This window comes from Lonchura striata, chromosome 11 (assembly GCF_046129695.1).
Source record: "Lonchura striata isolate bLonStr1 chromosome 11, bLonStr1.mat, whole genome shotgun sequence".
In the NCBI taxonomy this organism is placed as follows: Eukaryota; Metazoa; Chordata; class Aves; order Passeriformes; family Estrildidae; genus Lonchura; species Lonchura striata.
Window position 1 is genome coordinate 22278466 of NC_134613.1, and position 23732 is coordinate 22302197.

General features: G+C 46.2%; 2 protein-coding genes across 2 annotated transcripts; one reads left to right on the plus strand and one right to left on the minus strand.

Annotated features, from left to right (window-relative positions):
• Positions 1 to 1601: 1601 nt before the first annotated feature.
• On the plus strand, positions 1602 to 11315 carry HACD3 (3-hydroxyacyl-CoA dehydratase 3). Its single transcript, XM_021552649.3, has 11 exons — positions 1602 to 1727; positions 2110 to 2152; positions 3198 to 3271; positions 5140 to 5304; positions 6204 to 6255; positions 6621 to 6731; positions 7343 to 7470; positions 7978 to 8090; positions 8589 to 8695; positions 9470 to 9601; positions 10564 to 11315. The coding sequence occupies exons 1-11, from the start codon at positions 1641 to 1643 to the stop codon at positions 10638 to 10640; spliced, it is 1089 nt and encodes a 362-aa protein (XP_021408324.1). The 5' UTR covers positions 1602 to 1640; the 3' UTR covers positions 10641 to 11315.
• A 1374-nt stretch (positions 11316 to 12689) lies between these two features.
• On the minus strand, positions 12690 to 22389 carry INTS14 (integrator complex subunit 14). The gene is made up of 12 exons (XM_021552648.2): positions 22087 to 22389; positions 21722 to 21995; positions 20471 to 20578; positions 18564 to 18719; positions 17441 to 17559; positions 16863 to 17005; positions 16049 to 16141; positions 15415 to 15559; positions 15028 to 15161; positions 14807 to 14925; positions 14366 to 14431; positions 12690 to 13511 (listed from the first exon to the last, which is right to left on the minus strand). Exons 2-12 carry the CDS (start codon positions 21941 to 21943, stop codon positions 13260 to 13262), a joined length of 1557 nt encoding a protein of 518 aa, XP_021408323.1. The 5' UTR covers positions 21944 to 21995; positions 22087 to 22389; the 3' UTR covers positions 12690 to 13259.
• Between the last annotated feature and the right edge of the window lie 1343 nt (positions 22390 to 23732).

A 23732-nucleotide genomic window follows, 5' to 3' on the forward strand; every position in this document is an offset into this window, starting at 1 on the left:
TCCAGGAGCGGCCTCGGGCCCCGCGCCGTGCCGGAGACAGCGCTGCCTGCCGGCCGGGAGGACCAGGGCCGGGGATGCGACACCCCCGGGCACGGGGACCGGGACACGGGGACCTTTGCACTGGGGCTGCTCACACACATGTGTCATGTACGGGGGTCAGGTCATGCAGCCCCCAGTGCACAGGGACCCTGCCGTTTAAAAACCGCGGTTTTTTCCTCCCCAAAAAATGCTGCTACCTCCACACTGATGTGCTTGTTTCCCATAAGGAAAGAAATTCCTCGCTGTAATTATGAGTGTTAAAGCCCAGGTACACCCAGGGCACTGAACCCTCAATACACATTCAGCCCCCAGCAATGTGAGCCCCCCCAAACAACCCAAGGCTCCAGAGCTGTAAGTTCCCAGCCAAATGTTTCTACACCCCCGAATTTCCCTTTGCAAAGCAGTCCCTGTCTTCAAAGGAAAATGGGTTTTGGAACGCCTATAAACCAGAAAAAATAACTTTCTGCAGGTGCTCCCTCCTAATGCACATGCAAGTGGAAGCTCTGGGTCACACTGGGAGCTGAGGGCTGGTTTTCCCCACATACTGCCCCAAAGGGTCTGTGGGGTTTGTGTTCCCAAATAAATCCTCCTGGGACCATTGCTACAGCTCACCCCACCTTCTGTGGCAGCTTCACAGCACCAGGGGCTGGCAGAGGTGGGAATCCTCCATGCAGGGCCAGGCTGGGGCAGAGACCTGCTCTCCTCAGCAGAGATTGACACAGAGCACCCTGAGGCTGCCACAATGGGGCTGAGGGAGGATGCATTAGCCCTTGGAATGAGGATGGCCACGGCAGGGGGCCCTTGTCTGAGCTGCTGAGGGAGTGAGTGGTGTGCTTTTTGGAAACAACAAGTCGCTGCTGTACCTTTTTATCCTTGTTGTGATAGAATCATGGAAAAATGTGGATCAGAAGGGGCCTAAAAGCTCAGCCAGTTTCAACCACAGGCAGCACCTAAATCAGGCGCCTCCAAGCCTCATCCAGCCTGGCCTTTAACACTCCCAGGGATGGGGCAGCCACAGTTTCTCTGGAAAACCTGTGCCAGTGCTTGGCCAGCAGAAGGTGCTGGGGCACGTAATAATGACAGTGTAAGAGTTTAAACAGATTGCACAGCTGCAGGATTGCTATTTGCTAAATTCTTATCAGCCTCTCCTGTCATGGCTGAGATGGAGTCAGTCTCTTTTACCACGTAACACGCTACAGGACAAGGGAAACAGGCTGAAGTTGTGCCAGGAGAGGTTTAGTTTGGGTATCAGTGAAAATTTCTTCACAGAAAGCCTTGTTGAACAGCCTGCGGCACAGGGTGCCCGGGGCAGCGGTGGAGTCCCCATCCTGGAGGGATTCCAATGCCGCGTGGATGTAAGGGCATGCCTTAGCGGTGGCCTCGGCAGTGCTGGGGAATGGTCAGAAGGGATCAGGGAGGGTTTTCCCAGCGCAGAAGACGCCGCGGCTCAGCGACTCCCCTCAGAGCCCATCGGAGCCCCTGAGGGCGCCCGGCCGCGGCCGCCCCGCCCGCCCCCCGCGGCGCGCGCAGGCGCGGGGCCCGCCCGGCGGGGGTCGGAGTGCGCAGGCGCGGGGCGCCGCGGGCCGGTGCGGGCCGGGACGATGGCGGGGCCCAGCCTGCGGCCGCACGTGCACTGGGCGCAGCGGCACCGCGAGCTCTTCCTGCGCGTGGACCTCAGCGATGTCCGGGTACGGCGGCGACAGCCCGGCACTCACCCGCGGCGGGCAGACTCACCGGGGACACCCGGCAGGGGACACCTGCGGACACCCCGGCGGTGACACCTGGGGAACGCCGGGCGGGGACACCCGTGGGGAATTGGGTGTGCGGGGAGATTCGCCTGGGGGATCCCGGGGGGAAATCACCTGTGGGACCCCTGGAAAGAGTCACCTGCGGGACACCCCGGCGGGCGGGGAACACCTGCGGATCCCCCCGGGGACAGCGGCAGCGGGGGGTCTCGCAGCGGGGCTCGGCCGTCCGGGCAGGGCTGTGCTGGCGTGGGGCCGGCCGGGTGGGCGCACGGACCCCCGCGGGTTCGTGGGCTGCCAGCTAACGCGTGTTCTCCCTCCGCAGAACCCGGACATCACCATCACCGATAATGTCCTGCACTTCAGAGGTAGGGGCTCCACCGTGGGCTGTCAGCCTGGCCCCCACGCCAGGCCTGCCGCTGTCCCGGTTGTCCCCATCGGTGGCAGGAGCCACCGTGCTGGGCATGTTCAGATCCGCCACACTCCCACTCGCAGCCCTCTTGTGTTCCAGTCCTGGTAGCCACAACAGGCCCTATCTTATCTAACAAGAAAACCCCGACCTCCCCATATTTAAATACTAGTGGAATTTTCATATATCCTTCCCATCCCAGGTCAGCCAAACCCCAGAGATAACTCACAGCACTTTTTTCCTTTCACAAAGACCTTGTGTGCAATTCTTATCAAGCCTCCACATCAGGAAACTAGTGCTCCATTTGGAAACTAAAGCAGATCTCACCCTGAAAGATGGGATTTTTGCAGCTGGGCAGCTGCACATTCCAGCACCATGGAATTTTTTAAGGTGTCTCATTAGGAGCTTCTGCCTCCTTGGTGAGCCGCAGCCAGGCCATTTGATAGGAGGGTATTGCACATGGTGTTCTCTTTGGGATCAGTTTACGGCGTGGAAGGGTGGGAATTAAACACAGTGTACAGTTTTGGAACCCTTCCGGGGACAGGATCAATGTGGGAGATGACAAATGAGCCCTGAGAAGTGCCCTTCTGCTGCTGGGAGGGACTCCCCACATCACCCTCCTACACACCCAGCAGCACCCATCTCCCTGGGTGCTGCATTGTGCAGAGGTTGGATCCCTCAAAGGCAGGAGATTTTTCTGCTGGGTTTGAGTTATCCATGAGCAGCCTTTTGATCCCCTCTTTTGGGAATTTGACACGCTGGCTTCCTGCAGCAGGGACCCTTTTGCAGCATGATGCAGATTTGCAGCAGCTTTAGCTGTTGACTCCTGCATCTGCCTCTCCAAGCAACGTTTTGGTGTCTTCTCTGTTATTGTGTGGTTTCCTCTTGCCTCTGAGGAAGGCCAGAAGAAAGTGCTGCGTATAAGTGCTGAATATTTCTGTGTACAAAGCATCCTTTGCAGGTGGAGTGTGTGGAACCTCACACTGTCAATTCTTGTCTTTTAGCCCAGGGTCATGGTGCCAAAGGAGACAACATATATGAATTTGAGATCGAATTCCTGGAGCCAGTCGAGCCTAAAGTAGGTATTTTTACTTCTCTAATTCTTGCAAAGAAAAAATAAATTTTGAAGAACTTGAAAGGGAAATGGCTGTGCATAAAGTTCCAAATATACTGTTTAAATTTTTCTGGTAACTCTGTAACAGCCAACTCTGTGGCAGTCCTGTGTTCCATTGTCTTGTTTTAATGCAAATCACCTCACTGGAGCTGGTGCTTGCATGGACCAGCTTTAGCACACACTTGCTTGTCACTTGTTACACAGCAATTTTAAGTTTTGTAAAGGATTTAAAGCAGCAAAATAACGGGAGAATCTGGCAATGTATTGTCTGATGCAACCTTGACCGGAGGTCAGGGGAACATTGTGCAGTCAGTGTGATGTTTCATGGCTTCTTTTGTAGCTGGACAAAAAAAGAGAGTCAGGAGAATTTGTGTTTCTGTCTTGAGCAGATTTTTTAGGTTGTGCTATGTTGTGGCTCCTGTTGGAGAAGTCTTTCCTGAATTCCTGTTGCAGTCTGGGTGGAAAGAGCTCAGCTCAAAGAGCTGTTCCTCTGTGTTACCCACAGGTGGCTGTGAGGTCTGTCTCTGCCTCTCAGAGCTGTTGGGGGCACAGGAGAACTTGGGCTTTGCTCCTAGGACATGATTTGTGCTGCTTATTCCTGGCTGGGTTTGGGATAGCTCCAGGAGCCACTGTTCACCTCTGCTTTTCAGCAGGGAAGGAGAAGGGAAGGGAACCATTGGAGGGGGAATTTCCAGGCTCTTTCAGCAGGCACATTTCTGGTGTGGCTCCTGCCAGCTGCGGCATGGCAGACAGTGAACAGCGCTTGGTTCCAGAGTCTGGTCACTGCCTTATCATCTGCCTAGCTCACACTGTGGGAGAGGTGCCTGCCTCTGCCTGTGCTGGCAGACACAGGCTCTGCTGTGAGCCAGGCCTGGAAGGCAAGTCCTTGCCTCTGCAGAGCAGCCTCCTTCCCAAAGCTGTCACTCTGAGTCACTGTGGAGGGACTGGAGAACAGACTGAACTCTGTGTAACTACAGATGGTCAGGACCAGGCAGTATCACAGTCCAGGTTTTTCTCCTTTAGTTTTGATGTGTAGCATGAGTTCCCCTTGCTGGTGCCAGCAGTGAGAAATGGAGGCTGTGGCAGCAAGGATGAGGTGTAGTAGCTGTAAATTACAGCTGCAGCCTTCAGATGTCTGAGAAGCATCTAGCCAGCCTTGCCAGAGCAGAGCTGGTGCAATGTGCTCATTTAGGAGTGTAGCTTGTGCAGCAGTTTCAGCTGGTCTGACAGGCAGTGCCATGTGGAGCAGTCTCAAGTGGTCAGAAGGGCTCCAAGGTGACAATGCTGTGGACTGTAAGGATGGAGAGGTTCTGGGCTGCCACTGTGCAGATGGAGAGGCCTTGTGGGGTGGCAGTGACCACACTGCCTGCTCTGTCAGCTCACCTTGTTTCCAGGCATTCCCTAAGACTCTTAGCTCCTCTAGGTGCAGCAGGTGTCACATGTGGTCCCCTGTTTAGACATGTACCTGTGGCTGCTGGCAGTGTTATTTTTACTGCTGGCTAGAGGAGGTGGGTGGCTCACAGTACTAAGCGCAAGAAGGTGTAAAGCCAAGATCAGGGGTTCTGTCTAAGAAGGCTGGCACTGGGGTCTCTGCTATCTCTGTGGTGGGATGCAGTGGTGCTGTAATATGGGCAGGCTGTTCATCAAGTCGTGCAACCATCACAGCTGCCATCTTCAACTGGACTGCTCTTTGCTTCCATGCCTTGGGTGGCGGAGAGACATTTGTGCTGCAGCAGTTTTGTCATCCCTGCCTCCTTGATAAGGGGAGCTTGGGTATCAACTCAGCCTCAGAGCTTGTTTCATCAGACTTTTGCTGATGCCTCTACCCCCAGCCTGTGTGCAGGATGACCCAAAGGCAGCTGAACATCACTGTGCAGAAGAAGGAGAGTAACTGGTGGGAGAGGCTGACCAAGCAGGAGAAGCGCCCGCTCTTCCTGGCACCCGATTTCGACCGCTGGTTGGATGAGTCGGATGCTGAAATGGAGCTGAAGGAGAAGGTGAGTCCTGTGGGCACCTGGAGCTTGTGCTGCCACTTACAAAGCAAGGACAACTGTTCTCCTGTGCCTGAACCTTCATTCTTCATTTACCAGGAGTTCCTGGCATGTTGATTGTTATTCTATACAGAGTTGGTTCAGTGGTTCAAATTGTAAGCAGGAGTTTGGAAATGGGCACATTTTTGGTTAGAACTGGAGGCTCGTTGCATGTGCCCCTTGCCCATTGTGCTGATCCATAGAGGATCATGTCACTCTGCCATGTGGAGCCCAAAGGAGTGAGTCCTGGACATTGTCTGTCTGGGAAGCAGGGATTGCTGAGGCTTTCTGAGCCCCTGGCTGGCCCTGCTGGTGCATTCCCACCATCTGGTGAGCTTGAGTAGCTTACTGCAGTGGGGAGGTGCAAGATGGACTTGGAAAAGGCTTGAACAGACCACATTCCTGCAAATCCCTTTTACAACAAACACTGCCCTGTTCCCCTCTGCAGCCATGAGCTTGGCACAGAGAGGGGCACTGCAGTGCCAAGGCCCAGGAACATTGGGAAAGGCAGGCAGAGAACCTGAGCTGGATGTTCTCTGTTCTCTTCAGGTTGCTGGTGGGTCATGTAAGAAACAGCACAGTCATAAGTGAGAATTAACACAGAAAGCAGCGGCTTTTTCAGCACAAGCATCTAATTATAAGAACAAACCACACAGTGAAGGCAGGATAACTGGTTAACACCCTCTGGCTTTTACTGTACTATAATTTCTGGATGATGAATGTCCTGTTTTATACTTGTGAAAATTTAAACCTTCTAGCTACTGGCTGCTTGGCTGAGTTTTAGACCTACCAGCTTTGCAGTAGTATAGTTAACAAATCACTTGCTAATTACAGTAAGTCTTTAAAACCTTATCCTTCATCTTAAGGAAGAAGAAAAGATTAACAAAATGAAAATAGAATCCAGAGTCCCCAAAGACCGTAAGTAACTGCATCTTTTTAGTGGGTGAAGTGGGATTTAGAAAGTTTGTTCACACTTTGTGAACCTTGACTCTTAAGGAGCAGTTTTGAGTGGCTTGGTGTGTCGTGGAGGGGGATCTTTGTATTGTGAGCTATTAGAAATTAATTAAAAATGGGCTGAAATTTCCAAGGAATGTAAAAACTCTGACTAGCAAGTATCAAGTTCTGGCAGATGATGGCAAAAGCAGAACCCCAATGCACCCAACAATGCTATTATCACAATCAAGTACTTCCCTTTTCCTTATAAGCTTTATTCTCAGAAAGCCTGGTTTGCAGCTCTATTACCATTGTACTCTGCTCACCTGATGTGTTTATTATTATTTTAGCTTTCAAACACCTGAAGAAGGGCTACCTAGTCATGTATAATCTTGTACAGTTTTTGGGATTCTCTTGGATTTTTGTGAACATGACAGTACGACTGTTCATCTTAGGAAAAGGCAAGTAATGAGCACTATTTTATTTATATTGGAGGGTTTGGGTTGATTTTCAGTGTTGTTTTTAAGACTTTTCAAATAGCAAAATCTAAAGGGAGACATATTTAGGAACTAAACCTTGAATGCATTGCCAAAGAGCACAACAAGAGCCTTTCAAAGGTCATCAAAGTGTCAAGGGCAGGAAAATACTGTCCCCTTGTAAGTCACAGCCGTGTACTCTGTGAATGATACTAGTGCTCTGCCAGGATCACCTCTAACAAAATCAGCTGAAGCAAAATGTCTCGCTGACTGTCATGTCAATGTTTTTGAAAATGATCTGGACAGAATATTTTATTTTTGAGGCAAGAACGATCCATTCTGTTGAAGTACAGCACTATTGCCTTTTTTGTAAAGCAGTTACTGAAATAGCTCTTGATCCTTCTGTGTGTGAAATGGTTTCTGCCCCAGCTGCTGTGAGTTCAAGATAAGGCCTATAAAGAAATTATGTAATTATCCATCATGTTTTTCTCAAATACAACTAGCATCCTGTTATTACAAGCTGTGCCTCTGCACCAGCTTCCTGAGCATGGAAATTCATTTGTTCTCAAAAATGGTTGGTTTCCTCTGTCTTACAGATTCCTTCTATGACACGTTTCATACTATTTCTGATATGATGTATTTCTGTCAGACCCTGGCATTAATGGAGATCATGAATTCACTAATAGGGCTGGTCAGATCACCGCTGATACCTTCTGTAGTGCAGGTTGTATTTTTAAATTCTTCTCCTTGCTCTTATGTTTAAAGTAAATGTTTATTTTACACAAGTGCTGAGACTTTCCTAAAATAAGTGATGCAACCTCACTGGCACTTGACTGGAGGATTTCTTATTCATGAGGCAGGAATCCATGCTTTCCAGTCTTGGCTGTGACAGGCTGTCTGTCTCCTTCCATCACCTGGGTAAGGGAGTGCAGGACAGCAGAAGCAAGAAGCTGATAAAAGCGCATGATTTTGATTTGGTGCCAGTGCCCTTTTTATCCTGGTTGTGGTTGTTGTGCATAAAAATGAGGATGGGTGATTTGAGACTGGGTCCCTTGGATTGTACCTAAATAAAGGGCAAGATGCCTCCTTGTAAGAATCAGGTCACAGCACAGCAGTGAGTTAGGTGTATGCTCAGATGTGTGAGGAGTAGGTATCTTGTGTTTCTGACAGCAAGGTCTTGCCTTCCTTTTGATGAAGAGTGAATGTTCCTTAATATGTTTTCCTTTAATAGGTATTTGGAAGAAACTTTGTGTTGTTTGTTATCCTTGGAACCTTGGAGGAAATGCAGAGCAAACCTGTGGTGTTCTTCATATTTTATTTCTGGAGTATCACTGAGCTGTTCAGGTTGGTGGGATTTTCCTCCTACCAAGTGTGCACAGAACCAAGTGGTTGTTCCCAATAACTCTGTAAAGATTTTGATCTTTGTATTTTTTTGGAAGAGTTGGCCCCAGAGGAGAAAAGCTCCTTGAGTCATGGACTGTTCACAGCCTTCCTTCATCTGCCAAAAGCTAAAGCAGGGCTGGAGTCCAAAAGTGATACTGCCCATATTTCTTTGTTTCTTTGATGCTTTGAATGTCCATCGTTAAATGAGGTTTTTATCTTTGAAACAAAGTAATTTGAAAGGGTTATTAGGCAGCTAGGCAGTTGCCTTCATCCCTGTGTTCAGAATGGCCTGAGCCCTGTGAACTGCCCACTAACTGCGTGCCCATCATCATCCACAGGGACAATGCCTTGAATATTCTTGTGTCATTTGGGAATTGTGTTGAGCACTGTGTGCTCAACACAACACTAATTCTGGTAGTAGTTTCCATTTTAAAGTGTTTGTTTCTCCTGACACTGTAGGTATCCCTATTACATGCTTTCCTGCATTGGAATTGAATGGAAACCACTCACCTGGCTCCGTTACACTGTCTGGATCCCTCTCTACCCCTTAGGGGGATTGGCAGAAGGTATCTCCTTAAAACAGTTTACTAAATAATGAACTCAAGGCTAGGACAATAACTCAATTTCTTTTTTTGGCAGCTGGACTTAAAATAGTAAAATAGAACAACAGATAAATAAATTTGCTTTGAGGTGAACCAAATATAAGCATTTTGTCTTTCATACTGAATCAAATACTATTTTCAGTTTGATGTGAAGGCTTCCTTTTGGAGGAAAGAGTCCCTTTCTGGAGGGGGCAGGCAAGGACACGTTGCATGAACAAATGGAACAAGAACAAGCTGCACAGGATGCCAGTGCTCACTTCCCTCTGCTGGACCAAAGCTTTGTCTGCTGGGCCTGACTTGCTCAGCCTGGCCTGGGTTCACACCAGCTCCCAGGTCCTGATATTATCTTGTAAATGACTGCAGAGGACAGGCAGGGGCTTATTCCTATGTTGCAAACCTGTGTGTGTGAGCCAGGAGGAGCTTTGAGCATTGCCCAACACAGAGCAGGGGGAGGAGTGTGCCTGTTTCATTGCTGGGGCTATTTCTGGATGGCAAATCCTGCTGGCACAGGCCCTGGGGCTGCAGCTGTGCATGAGAACAGAGTCTCACCAGGAAGGTTCCCTGCTGCACCCCCTCAGCCAGGTGCTTCCCACCCTACTGCATGTTCAACACCTTAAAAATTGCTGTCATTAATCAGCACTGGCAAATTAGAAGGGACTATGCTGAAATAGTTGGTGTGGGGTGTGTAATTATATATTTTATCTGTACTTGGTAATGATAGTGACCTTCTGCTTTCAGCTGTCTGTATTGTTCAGTCCATTCCAATCTTCAGTGAAACAGGGAAATTTAGCCTGGGATTGCCAAATCCACTGAATGTCACAATCCAGTTTCCATTTGTGCTTCAAATATATCTTATAGCCTTGTTTTTAGGTAAGTATTTAATTCTGTTTCTCAATATTGAAATAAAAAGGCCAGTTTCCCCTGAATAACTTGATTTTTCAAAGAAAATTAAATTCCTGCATCTTGGGGACCATGGCAACAAAAAAATTGTTTGAGGTTAAGTATTATTCTTGTGAAATGTTCATGTAAATTTGTCAGTGATGGAGTGGAACACACCTCCAACGAGCTCTGATTAGCCCTTCAAAAAGGTGATCTTGGTAAAAAATTAGCAGCATAAACTTGGGTTAAAGGAATCATTTTTACATGTTTTTATAACCACAGTATACTTAGTTTCAACCTATTAGGGGGTATCTGAGCTTTGGAATGATGTAATGGCAATCTAAACATAATTTCAAATTAAAGTAATTTAGTTAAATGTTGCAATATAATCACAAATGCAAGGTGAAGTCATGCTTTTCCACGAAACAATATAGAAAGAGCTCTCTTTAAATAGTATATTTAAAGAAGAAAACCTGCTTGAGACATAGTTGGTTTTTGTGTTACACCTGTAAATACAATTTAACTTCCTTGTACCCATACCCACACTGGGTATCCGCAACTCACCACAATCTAACCCAGAATTTTAAACTGAACTTTCACTAGATTTCTCCTGCTCAGAGACATTGCTTAAAGCCACCCTTCAGTTGAGTTTCACTCGGAAATACCCGGTTCAACCTCCTTAGCTCTGCACAGCTGGTGTCACAACTTCTTAAAGGTGACAAACAAACCTTCTAAGCAGCTCTTTACCAAACAACCTGTGCAGCAACTCCTGCCTCAGCCAGCAAGAAAACACTTGCATTAGCTTTCACTGCTATACACACCCCTAAATAATTTGTTTTGTTATGTGGTGGTTGGGTTAGTTGGGTTCTCTTATTTTTCCTTTAGATTTGGTACAGCAATTTAGCATAAAAAGATGCAGTGATGTCCTACCTAAAAACTTCCTTCTTTTCCAGGGTTATTTGTAAACTTCCGTCACCTCTACAAGCAAAGGAAACAGCACCTTGGACCAAAGAAGAGGAAGATGAAGTGAAGCAGGACTGCAATGCTTTCTTATCTCACTTGGGGACAAGATAAGCCTCTAATTCTTACGGTTTTACCCACTGTAATGCCAGAATTTTGTAAAATGAAATGATCACGCTAGATTTCATGATTTCATAGTGAATTCAGGTAACATTCCCTTTCCATCATCTATGCATGGCATTTACCATTGAACATTTAAACTTGTATCCTGTCAACCAGCATATTAGAAAGAAATCCTATTATCTGCACATGATATGCTTATAATCAGTGGAGCAGCACTAAATAGAAATAGTGTTTATCTTTTAATTGGAGATTTGCTCTTTCAATATTGCATGCAGATAGGGCTTCTGATGTGGGATATGCTTTTAGCTGGCCTGTGCTGTTCCTGGGAGGCACCTTGATGGCAGGAGGAAGCACAGTCTGAGGCCACTGTGCCGTGTTTGGGTGTTTATCAACCACTGGGATAAATTTGCTCAGTATATACCCCCCCTTTTCTTCTGCAGCATTATTGATGGTGCAGAATTAAAACTGGAAGTAGCTAATCCCGATTTAAATGCTACCAACTTAGTCTGTTTCTAGTTGAGCCTTAACAGAATAGGAGCTCTGTGTGGACCATAGCAATGTGTATTCCTGTAGCAACACATCCTGTCCAGTCATTAAGGAAAGGAAGCTGCCACTGAGGGTAGAAATGGTAGAAATGCTTTCCTGGTTGGTAGAGCAAGCACTGAAATGGAACGAAACAAGGGAACATAGGTACCTGCTTTCCGCTGGCACGTGAACCCCAACAGAACTCCATCCAACCCCTGCAAAGGGAGGAATTCTCATGGGAGATGGGGCCCCTCTGATCCATCCTGGCAGGCCTGTGGCTCCTGTATTTACAGCCTTCAGCAAGGCAGCAAACTCACTCTTCTACCTGCAGTTAGGGGTGCAGCAGAGAAGTTGCTGTGTATGGTTTGACTGGCTCCTGGGGGGATGGAACAGGGGGTCAAGTAAACTGTATTATTTAGATAGCACATATCAAATCTTAGTAAGAGAGGCCCCACATAGGGTTTGAAGAACCCTCTTCTCTTTGCTTTAACCACCACCAACAAAGTGAAGCTCCCCCCCACATTTCAGGTCATCTGCTGTCTCACCTGGAAACCTCTGTCTCAGCTGACTTTATTCAGCATGTCCTTCTTCACACTGAGCCTCCTGTAGCTGATCCCAGATTCCTCTGGCCTCCTTAACCCAGCTTAGAAATGTACAGAAAGTTTACTTTAAACTGTACTGTGGTTATGAACAGGCTGTTTCCCAACTGCCTCTGCCCAGGCACTGCAGAGCAATGCCAGCAATCCAGAACAGACACAAGCTGAGATTAGCCTAGTGCCATGCTACCATTTATCTTTTTCTATTGTAAAACAATATGACCCCTACAGAAAATTATTTTATATATATTAAAAGTAACAAACAGCAGAAGGTTTGTGATATGGACCCAGTGCTTGTTACTGTAAATGAAATAGTGTTATAAGGAGACTAACAAAGAAGCAGTACAAGCTCCACACTGCATTTCACAAATTGTGTTCTGTCAATAAGAGGCGTGATACAACTTCTCTTTGGGAGAAGCACAGCCTACTTTACTCAGGAGAGTTGAGCACTATTTACACAATATTTCACTCAGCACACACTGCACCTATGTTTGAAGTATGTGAAAGGGTTGAATTAGCTGAGTAACAGAACAGCAAGGATCACTTTCATACTTTAATTTCTTCTCTGGGCATTTAAAATTCTGTTACGAAATCCGTATGTATTCATCAGTGAAATTGTGTTACCTAGTGCAAGCTGTCATGGATCTTACACTACTGAATTTTAGTCCTTCAGAAAGAATGTGTTTCTATTAATAAAGATTTACAACCAAATTTTGTTTTAGTTCAGTTGTTTGTTCTTTCAAATTATACAACTTCCTGAGAAGTTGTATAATTAGATATTTGAGATTAAACAGCTGGGACCTGAGCCTTCACCAGGTCAGTGTTTTGGGCCACACAGCCTGGTTGTTATGAAAACAGAACAAACCCAACTTAAATTTTCATGAAGAATTATTCTTTATTTGTATTATGCAAATAAAAAAACATGTGTCCCAAGATCAAGTTACTTTCAGAAGTATAAGCACTGCAATGCAAGTGATAATGTTCAGTCTGCTGTCAAGTTGGGCATAAAGTCAGGCCCAGCACCCCAAAATCAGTTCTGTATCTGATCTTGCAGGGTGCTTCTCACACCTTTCTTTGGACTAATCAAGTTGATGTTTCAAGTGTAGTAGCTGCCTTTAGGGGTACTTTAACCAGTGAGTTCAGTTATGTAGTAACTGCATTTTGGGGAGGCCAGAACTCAAGAGCTGCCAATGGCAATTTTTTCTCTCCTCACATGTACTAAATAACTTCCACCCATCATCCAGCACCATCACTGGGTTTGGGACATTTTCCACAGTTCTCAGGTCTGACTAAAAGCCACCACAAATGAGCTACGTTTGTTTAGAAAGCACTGATGCAAAACTTCCCCGTTTGGACAGGAATTTCTTCAAACAGTGATTGAACAGGCCAGAAGAAAATCTGAACCACTTGAGCCTTAACCTAGAGAAGCTCCCAAAATGGAGACTTCACATTCTCTCAGTGCTGCTACTGGAAAAGTCTGTCTGCAGAGGAGCAATGTTGTGATCATAGGCAGCGTATTCCGAGGCTCCAGTACTTGCCACTTTGAGCTGCTGGGCCGCGTGGGTGAGCTGGAAGGCAGCGTCGGGGTGCGCGGTGTCGGGGAGCAGGGTGCACTCCCGCTCCAGCATGTCTGCCACGCCCTTCAGCAGCTCCAGGAAGCCGAAGGCCAGCGCTGCCTTTCGCAAACGATTCAGCTCCTGCAAAGACACAAAACCCCTTTTAAAGCCACTCCAAACCTCGACATCCAACGTGGGTTTCCTGTATCTGTTTTTAAAGGTGATGTTACAGTGCAGCTGCTGGAAACTGCTCAGCTGCTCGTGGATAGAAAGTCAGGGCTGAAGATAATAACAGTGGTCTTCCCTTGATCCTTTCTTATAAACCTCCACTTATTCCTTTTGTGCATTTAGCTATTGTACCTGCCTGCTTCATCTGTGTCCCAGCAGTGCTCGAGTTTAGGCTTCACTGACTTGAATCCTGCCTTTGACCACAGTGTCCAGTAAAATGTAGATACATTGATTTTTCTTCCCTGTAAACTGAACAGTGCTTATGTGCACTTAGTAGGGCATTTATTCCTCACGTCTCTGGAGGCTGCAATACCAAACTGCTTCAGCACTAAGCTCGCAAGAGGAATAATTATCTCCATCAACAGTCTGGTTATGGATCATTATGGTGTGGTCAGAAGTGCCTGGAACTTTGTCTTTCTCTGCTTCCATTGTAGATGAAAAGGAGGAAAGATTATCAAGACTCAGAATGAAATCTGTGTTCCTATTCCTCTCTGGACCCTCAGTTAATTTTTGCCTGGACAACAGCATAGAAGTTGAAGTCCTTCACCATGGAAGGAGGAGCAGACATCTTGAGGGGCACTTGCAGACATGACACATCTATGCCAGAAAATGTAGTGCCAGACCATTGAAATGACACCCCCTTGTCTCATCTAACCAGTCTTAAATTTTTACAGAGCACTGCAAGCCTGAACAGAACACACAGTGTGGCTCCTGTGTCAAATGCACCACTATGGATCAAACTTAGGCCAGCCTGGAATGTTACTCACTTTATAGAAGGTTTGTGTTTTTTCAGGGAGTTTCCTTGCATTTCTCAAGATCTTCTGTACATCTGTCTGCAGAAAAGAGAAAAAAAAATTCCAAAAATCTTGGCAGCTTCTGGGAAAAGCTGCAGAACAACCGCCAACTCTTTATGGATAAATTATCCTGACCATTGACAAGACTGCAGCTCACAAAGGCTGAAACATAGCTGGTAATTATAGTAAATCAAATAAACCAAGCCAGATGCTCCACTGGAGACACAACTCTCATTAAGCAAGCTATGCTTTCTGATTGCATTTTAATCATGACATTGTAAAGAGGCAGTGTTTATAAAAATGAAAGAAAAGCAATAAAGCAATTACATTAAATGGGCAAGACATGCACAGACCCAGTTCCTGCTGAAATGGCTCCTGCTGCTCCAGGTAAAGCAGCACAAGCTGGGTCATTACCTGGAGGCCACTGGGTTTGATCCAGACAGTGACATTCTGGGCATAGCTGCGCTTGTTCTTGGGCTGCAAAGGGAAAGGGCTCTTATTGTCATCCTCCCCATAAGGATTTTCTTTTGCATCTGGGAGAAAAAAGAAATTATAGACTTAGCAACTAAGAATTGCCAAGATCATTTACACAGCACTGAATGGTGAAGAGTTACTCAGAGGAGCATGCCCAGTACCTGAAATGGGGCCAAGCTGTGCCATCTTCCCCAGCCATGGGAGGGGCTCAGGACCAGGTTCAAAGAGTGACATCATGAGGTTTGATTTCTTCTTGCTATCAGCTTGTGAATAAAGCATTCCATACCACTCTGGCCTGTGGAAAAGAGCAAACTCTGAAAGGCTGAAAATCTTCCACGCCTCTGCCTAGAATGTGCCTCCCTCTCACTGTGGGGAGGCTCAGTGTTTGTAATTTGTATTGACAGAAACAAATCTGCAATTAAAAATCCACAGCTTAGTCTAGCAGTGCAGAGTTCTGCACAGAATACAGATATAAATAAGCATAATTTATAAATAAAGCCTAAATGAGCAAAGTAAGAGATTTTTCAGGCAGACATCCAACTCCATACCCCAACTGGACGAGAGCCACCATGCCTTCCACTTTCAGGCTGCCATGTAATAAAACACAGAAGTTGGGGATTTTCCCAGCAATCTGATTAGCTGAATTCTCATCTTCAGTGTCATCTGTGATCCCAGGTCCCACCTCATCCCCCTCTGGGGAAGAATCAAAGCAAGCAAAGAGAAAACATGAGAATACATTCAAACACAAGAGTTCTGTTTCCATGACACCACCCTTTAAGCCTGCAAGAGTTAATGAATACTTTCGTAGAACAAACAGCTGCAGAATGAACTTCTTGGGCAAAGTGGCACAATAATGATACATAAATATTCCACTGCAATATACTCAAGGACATTAAATATTCATCTTGCACCACATATTTCATGGCTCATTATTATTCTGAACTGTAAGTTTAGCATGTTCTATTAATAATGATGTTGTAAGGACCCTGGTCCCTCTATGAACTTCACAAAGAACATAGTTTGCAAAATAAGAAAGCCTGTGGTCAAGGTTTTAATCTTAATGCAATCACACATATATGACATCTGGTATTTTGATAGAGCAAAAAAAACTGCTTCCAGTCTAAACTTCATTACAAGGGAAGCTTAAAGTAGTTTTTGCTGAAATAAACCCAACTTGCTCACCTCTGTTAAGTGCAATGGGCAGTACCAAGTGTCTGGACAAGACAGGAGGGCTGGAAATGTCTGCAATATCTACAAACCCAACAATTTCTAGATCTGCAGGGAAACAACAGATTTAAATCAGATTTAAGACAGTTTAAGTCATATTTGGAAATAACTGAAATGTATTCAGAGGCTATTTATCACCACTTCTTACACCACCAGGTTTTCTGAACCAATGACTCGAGGTAGCACAAGAGAACCCAAACTCAACTGGAGTGTAAAGGTGTTAATAAGTTAGAAATACATAAAACACACAACTTTTGAAGGTGACTTTCAGCAGACACAGACTGCTGCTGGACACCTTGGTATTTACACTGTACACAATCCACTGCTGTCTTATAAATTCCAAAAGAGAAAAAGCAACCTGCTGCTCATGGGAGCTGTGTCCACTAACGGGAGGGCTGGGAAGGTTTTTTTTTTATGCACAGTTGTTTTTAAAAATAATTTCTCCTCCCTGAAGCTTATGAGGGTGCTCATGGAAAGCAGCCTGTGGCTGTCTTCCAGTCTCTACCCCTACAAATTGGCACCCTGAGCTCTGAAAGTGCCTCTACCCTACTCCAGCCTTTTAGCCAGGTACACACGGATGAAGTAGGATGATATTTTTATTCCTTGGTGCCACACATACACCAAAAAAATATACCAAAAAATCAGTCAGAGACTGATCCTTGCAGAGAAAAAAAAGTGGATGAAGCAATAACTCCACAGGATGAGAGGTGGTAGTGAAAGGACAGAAATCAAATGGATTTTAGTAAAAAAGCAATCAAAGATTTGTTACCTGTATTAATTGCTTTAGGAATGGGGTCTATTTCCTCATCTATAATGAAAGGCTCTGGTCTGGGAAATACTTGCACATCAGATGTTAAGTGACCACACTTGAGGACAGCATGGAATGGTGTATAAGCCAGGTCTATTAGCTTTCTAGAACACAGTTATTAAGGAAAACATAATACATATTAAATGCAAACAGTTTCTCTAAAGCACACTAATTTAGCTCCCAAACCTGTTTTAACTACAGTTAATGCAATAGTTCTAGTGTTGCTAAATTATGAAACTAGAGCAGCATTATCCCACTCATGGCAAATGAACAATAATTATGGAAATTACTGTCTTCTATCTGCCAAGCATAAACAGATGCTACGGTTTTTACAAAGACTAAAATAAATATTGACCATAAGCAGTGAAGGCCGAGATGAAATTACAGTTAACAAGATCATAAAATAAAAAAAAAAGGAGTTTAAAAAGGAGTTTAAAAAAGGACATGTCATATCACCAGATTTCTTATTGTATTTGCTTTCCTTTCAAGATAGCAACTGGGAACCTTCCCAAAGGTATATTATCTACAAGTGTGCTCACCCAAACATGGACTGCACATTCTTCAGGCACAGGGGGCCATCAATGGTGAAAATCTGCCCCTCCCCATTGTTTAAATCAATGAGCCGTTCCAGGCAGTCTAAGGAATCTGTGCTTTGAAGCTGCAGAAAAAGAAAGGGAAATATTTTTGTTGAGTGATCTTTTTATTCTCTTTTGTACTAACCAGTATTTTAAAAGAAAATATACACAATACAGCAAAAAGCATCTGATTGGATGCTCCCATGATTTTTTGTTCTCTCTCTTCTTTCCAAATAAACCAACATTCTTTGTCTCCCAGGCAATGTTCTCTTGTTACTTATCAGAAATAGATGATTTATTTTAAATACTTATTTTAAATATTTTCCCAGTTATTTGAGATGTCAACAGTGCTTCAATTCATCAGCTTACTCAAAAGCATCATCCATGACAGAGACCATGAAACTAAGCTATCTAGTTGATGCCTAAGCAGAAAACCCTTCTGTGAAGGACACAAGAATACAGGAGTCAAATCAAAAGTAATGCTATTAATAAAACTTAATCTAACAAATATTAGTCAAATAGGCTTCTTTTTAAACAAATGTTTGTGCAGCAGAATTCTAATTCCTGTGAAGATTTTTAAAGCTGGGATTGAAATTTGCAAGAAAAGGAGAAGAGAAGAAGAAATTTAATACCTTTCCTTCAAAACTAAGGGAAACTGGTTTGAACACTAGCTTGGAGATTTCAGTTGTCGCCTCTCACATTTCTACATACAGCTACTGTGTTTTAAATGTTGAGCATCTTTGCAAGACAAGTCATTTATTCAAGAATTTAATTGTAGATTAAGAAGAGCCCCAAAAGCATTCAACGTAATTAATACAGTAGTAATATAAACAGAGAAATTAAAATTCCATCATATTCTCCAGGGACAAACTGGCATGATTTATACAGATTATGATAATAAGGTGGTAGCAGTAGATAATAACAGTGCAATAATAAACCTTAAATTCTCTTTCACCCAATAACTAAGCACCAGAATGCCAGCTAAACCTTTGAGCACAAGAACATCAACGCAATGTTTTGTGCTGAGCTGGTCGTTAGTTCAGAGAAAACCAACACTTATGCAATGCAAGAAAGAATAAGGCATCACCTCTTCCAGGTTGGCCATGCACATGACGTAGAGCTTGGACGGGAACGGGAAGGGCAGTGGGAACCTGTTGCTGTCGCTGCGCTGGCTGTGGGTGGCCAGGGAGTGGCGCAGGGAGCCCCGGCCGATGCCCAGGCAGCCGTCGGTGACCAGCACAACCTGCGGGACACGGGGGACACTTCAGCCGCACCGCACCGGCCACCTGAACACCGCACACTGCAGGAAAATCCCTGCTCCCACCGGGTTTCCTCCACAGAGCTGGGCAAAGAACTGCTGGCAAGATTTCCAGACTGAACCCCACAGCAAGGAGAAATTGAAGATTGAACCCTCGTAGTTTACATGGTGTGCATGGTAAATAAACGTTTTCTTGGCATTAGGTAATGGCACAAAAATTTGAATCTCATATATTTCATTTTTAAGTGTACACTAGAAAGACAGTGACTACACAGCCAAAAACCAGCCTCTTGCTGTTGAACTCGATGATTCCAGGTTTGTTTTCAGATGGATGATGAAGCCCATTTCTTCTGCAGAATTTGGAGAGCAACTCAACTTCCACTACAAGCCACAGAAACCTCAAAAAAGGGTAGCATTAGTGATCTTAATTCTTTGCAAATACAGCTGCATTATGCTCATATTTTGCAGCAGAACTACTACAGCAAAACCACACACTTTTCCATTCAATTGCACATCCAGAGCCAATCCCTGTGGAAACCTGCACTAATTACACTGAATAATGGGATTATTTACACTCAGCTGTGACCCAGTCACTTTCAGAGGAGTAAAAAAGCTGCTCCCTTCAATGCTGCATGGCAACAGCAAGCATGATTTCTGGCTGGTAGATAAGGAAAATCAAATCCAATTGAAACTCCATGTGTAATTGCTACATTCAGATTTGTATTCTCCCTTCATCCTCAGTCCCTCTCACAGTCTCCTCAGAACTGGTGCTCACCAGTGATGTCTTCCACTACTCCGAGGCTGCACAGCACATTCCTCAGTGCCCTCCTCCACCCCAGCACCTGAAGTGCCAGTAAAATGAGATATGACACAAATGAGAGACAAAATAGTTGAGGTCTAATCTCTGCTTGGTTTTCACATCTTTCTTGTTCTTTGCTTCCCAAGGTGCCTTTTGTCCCTGTTGGATGATGAAGCACTGCTTAACCAATAAACTTCTATCCTTTTTTCTCCATAAGGAATATTGCTTCAGGCATCTTCCCAGTTCACTGAGCTGCAAAATTGCTGAACTTAAATCAAGTGTCTCAGAAAACCCAGGGTTAAAAGCAAACTCTGCCATAAAAGGCAGCAGATTTGGAAGGCTGAGAGCTTGCAGGGCTGAATGGGGTTTGTGAGCAGCTGCATGGCAAATGACTCATTTGGGAGAGAAGTCAGATCAAAACACACTCAGCAGCAGCCCCACGCTGTTGGTTGAGAGCTGGAATTGTTACAAGCCCTGGAAACCATCGGGGAAAGGCTCCTGAAGTGGGACTACACCTTTCCCAAATGCAGTGAGGCTCCTGGGACAGCAGACTGCATCCAGATCAAACACTAGGCCTGCACAACAGTGCTCCTGAGCCACATTTTACAATCCACTGCACTACAAGAACACATTGGGCAGGAAACAGTATCTTCTTTTTTTTTTTTTTTTTGCTGCTGAATATTTTATAAAGATCACCTTCTGTTCATATTGCAGGTTTGGCCAAAATACTAATTCTTTGTGTTTGTGCAGCACCAGCGTGCCTGAGAGCATTCCAAACTTTCAAATTACATTTACATTTCTATGTGCAACTCGCAGGAATAGAATCAATCACAGGATGGTTTGTGTTGGAAGAGGTCTTAAACATCACCAAGTTCCAATCTCCCTGCCAGGCATAACTAAACATGCAGTGAACTCAAAGCAGTGCAATCAGCCATACCTGGCAAGGAATTGCTGCCCCCCATTCCTGCTGGACAATATTGCAAACCCCCAGCAGCGCCGACTCCAAACAGGTTTTGTCATAATCATCCATGTTACTCAGGGCTTCCTGCAAAGACAAACACCACAGTCACTGCTGGGGGAACATCCCTGCCAGGAGACACCCAGCAGGCACTCCTGGCTTTGAAGGAGCTGTAATATTATCACCACAGCTCTTTAAGAGTGAAAAACACCTTTGCATATCTTAAAAAAGTGAAAACCTGAGGCAACAGGAAATGTTTAGGTGAGAAAATCCTCACAGGTGTCAAAGCAGAGACCACAAGGAGTTTGTTTCACAAAAACTCTTTGGCACAGAAAACAAACTCAAAACTCACATCTGCACCCATAAACCAAAAGTAAAAACTTCTTTTCTCCTAGAAGTAAAAACCTCACACTTAACACAGCATCACCAGGGTGCAACTGTGAGATGAACTTGCTAAAGGAGCCTGGTTGGGCTCCTGGCTTGCAAAATTCCTCCAATGAACCTTTAGGGAAGTGAAAATTAATCTGCTAAACTGCAAACGTAACAGAGAACAGCTTTTAAAATCTCTTTGCCCAATGGACAAACCCAAACCATGGTGCCCTGTGACACAAATGTGTCATTTCCTCCTGCATGTGAGGGTCAGATATAAATGTACAATTTTTACTGGATTCAGAGGCTCCAGGGCCTTACTGCATTCATGTGAAATTTCCCTCTTGGACTTTCTCCTTTCCATTTCTTCCTCCCAATTTCCCAATTTGTGCATCTGTGAGGCCTAAAATCACTTATTCTCACTCTTGCACTCTTTTGACTTGTACACACTCTCAAGAGCAGCTTCTCTCCATCAAATCATTCGACTCAGAGCCTTTTTAAATGGTCCTGTCACCTGCATTGTTTATCAAGAGCAAACCAACAACTACACATAAAAACAGGGGCATCACAGACTCACTTGGAGAACTTCACCAGGCAGCCCCTCCCTCCATCCCATTTTTAACTCCATCCCATTTCAATCAGCCACACCCCAGTGCTCACCTGCAAAGGTGCAACTGGCAAAATTCACTGTTTCAAACACACTGATTTCACCTGCCCTTAAAATTAGGACAAACCCACTCAATTCAAGACGTTGTGCATAGGATGATACCAAATCACACAGCTTCACTCTGCTTTGATGGTACAGTTAGATGATTTTAAAAAATGACAAAGGCTTATTACTTTAGTGCTCACAGCCCCTACCTGGAGCGTATTGTAGTCTCTTGTGAAAGGCACCATGAGCTCCCAGAGGGATGAGAACACCACCAAGGCCGTGAACTCCAGCTTGTAGTTGGTGGCCATGTGCTCGAAGAGCATGGTGAGCCCGTGGGCCGCCAGGTGCTTGCGCTGGTACTCCTCGGAGCCCTCCACGGACACCGGCCGCGTCATGGACAGCGACACGTCCATCACCACCACGGTGGGCATGGCGAGCCGCTCCTCCGCCGCCCCCACGGCCGGCTCAGCCCGGATCTGCTGCCTGCAGCGGGAGGGAAGGCACAAAGCATTACCAAAGCTGCACTTGCGGAGCTCGCCCCCTCACGCTGACCCCGGGGAGAAGCGCCAATTACCCTTTTCCCCCTCACAACGCGGGGCTGAGCACGGATTAGCTGAACACACGCTGAACCCCACACGGCATTTCCAGCCGGCTGCGGCGCAAGGCCTGGAGACAGCAGGAGCTGAGCCTCGCTGGGGAAAAGGCGCAGCTTGGCCGCTCCGAGGGCGGTCGGGCAGGGACGCAGCCCTCCCTACGAGCCTTCGCCCTCAGCGGGGCTGTCCCCGGAGCGCCGGCGGGGCCGAGCGGCGGAGCGGGGCGGCGGAAGGGAAACGCTGCTGCACAGCCCGGCCCGCCGCGCCGCCATGCGTGCGGCAGCGAAAGCGGCCCCCGGAAGCGGCCCGTGAGGGCCGGCCCCGCGCGGCGAGCGGGAATGCGGGATGGCCGCGCCGGGGAACGTGTGCCCGCGTGAAACAGGGCCAAAATGACCGCTGTGTGTGGAGAAGGGTTTATGGATAAGCATCCCGGCTGGGCAGCGCGCCTCCTTCTCCTGGCTCTGTTCGTGTGGGAGTGGGGGGCGGGGAGGCAATAAACTCCAGTGCAAAACTGGGATATACTCCTGAAGTTGTGTGTTCGGAAAACAGTTTGCTTTAAAATTATCAGAGATTCACAGAATAGCTTAGGTGGAAAAACCTTCTAAGATCATCAAGTCTCACTGTTGCCCCAGCACTGCCAAGGCCACCATAAACCACCCCCGGGTGCCACATCCACACAGCTTTTAAATCCCTCCGGGGATGGGGGCTCCACCACTGCCCTGGGCAGCCTGCTGCAATGCTGAACACGCCTTTAGCAGAGAAATTTTCCCTAGTATCCAACCTAAATCTCCCCTGGTACAACTTGAGGTTGTTCTCCCTCCTCCTGTCCCTGTTCACTGGGAGCAGAGCCCAACACCCCTGGCTGTCCCCTCCTGTCAGGGGCTGTGCAGAGCTACAAGGTCCCCCTGAGCCTCCTTTTCTCCAGGCTGAGCCCCTTCCCAGCTCCCTCAGCCACTCCAGACCCTGCCCAGCTCTGTTCCCTTCCCTGGACATGCTCCAGCACCTGAACATCCGTCTCGCCATGAGCGACCCAAAATCAAATCAGACTTCTAATTCTCCTGTGATAAATCTGACTATTAGATTGTTGTAGCTGTTAAATCCTTGGTCAGGGATGTTGTTATTTCTTCCCCTGTGGAGCTGCACCATATCAGTGCCACAGAAGAGTCACAGGCACCATCCCCAGGTCCCTGACTCAGTGCTCCTGGCATAGGCCCTGAGGGATTTTTCCAGGAGCCAACAAGTTATAAACCTCGCTCTGGCATTGCAAAGTCATCACATACTGTGGCAAAGAACAGCAGAGCTGCTTGTCTGGCATCTGGGCTGCCAGCCACAGGAGATGCCTCAAAATGCAGCTCCATGTGTCTTGTTTAAAAGTGTTTATAAATGTGATTTACCCGCTGCCAGTGCCATGAGGGTGGTCCGTGTCCATGGCTGGTGCTTCAGTCCAGGAGTTTGTGAAGGGGATAATCACCTGTCCTCACACTGAGAATAACCTGTGGTAGCAGACAAAGGTATTGGCTTCAGAGATAGACCCAAATCTATCTATCAATACTATTTAATCTTCTTAGGGGCTGTGGGTATTAAACTGGATTGGGAATTCCTCCACTAACATGTCCTTCACACCTGA

Coding starts and splice junctions, on each gene's coding strand:
- HACD3 (XM_021552649.3), top strand. CDS start 1,641: ATGGCGGGGCCCAGCCTGCGGCCGCACGTGCACTGGGCGCAGCGGCAC. Junction 1,728..2,109: donor TGGACCTCAGCGATGTCCGG/GTACGGCGGCGA, acceptor CTCCCTCCGCAG/AACCCGGACATCACCATCAC. Junction 9,602..10,563: donor TCTTATAGCCTTGTTTTTAG/GTAAGTATTTAA, acceptor CTTCTTTTCCAG/GGTTATTTGTAAACTTCCGT.
- INTS14 (XM_021552648.2), bottom strand. CDS start 21,943: ATGCCCACCGTGGTGGTGATGGACGTGTCGCTGTCCATGACGCGGCCG. Junction 18,720..20,470: donor GGGCAGCAATTCCTTGCCAG/GTATGGCTGATT, acceptor CGTGTCCCGCAG/GTTGTGCTGGTCACCGACGG. Junction 17,006..17,440: donor AATGTGCAGTCCATGTTTGG/GTGAGCACACTT, acceptor ACTGTGTTCTAG/AAAGCTAATAGACCTGGCTT.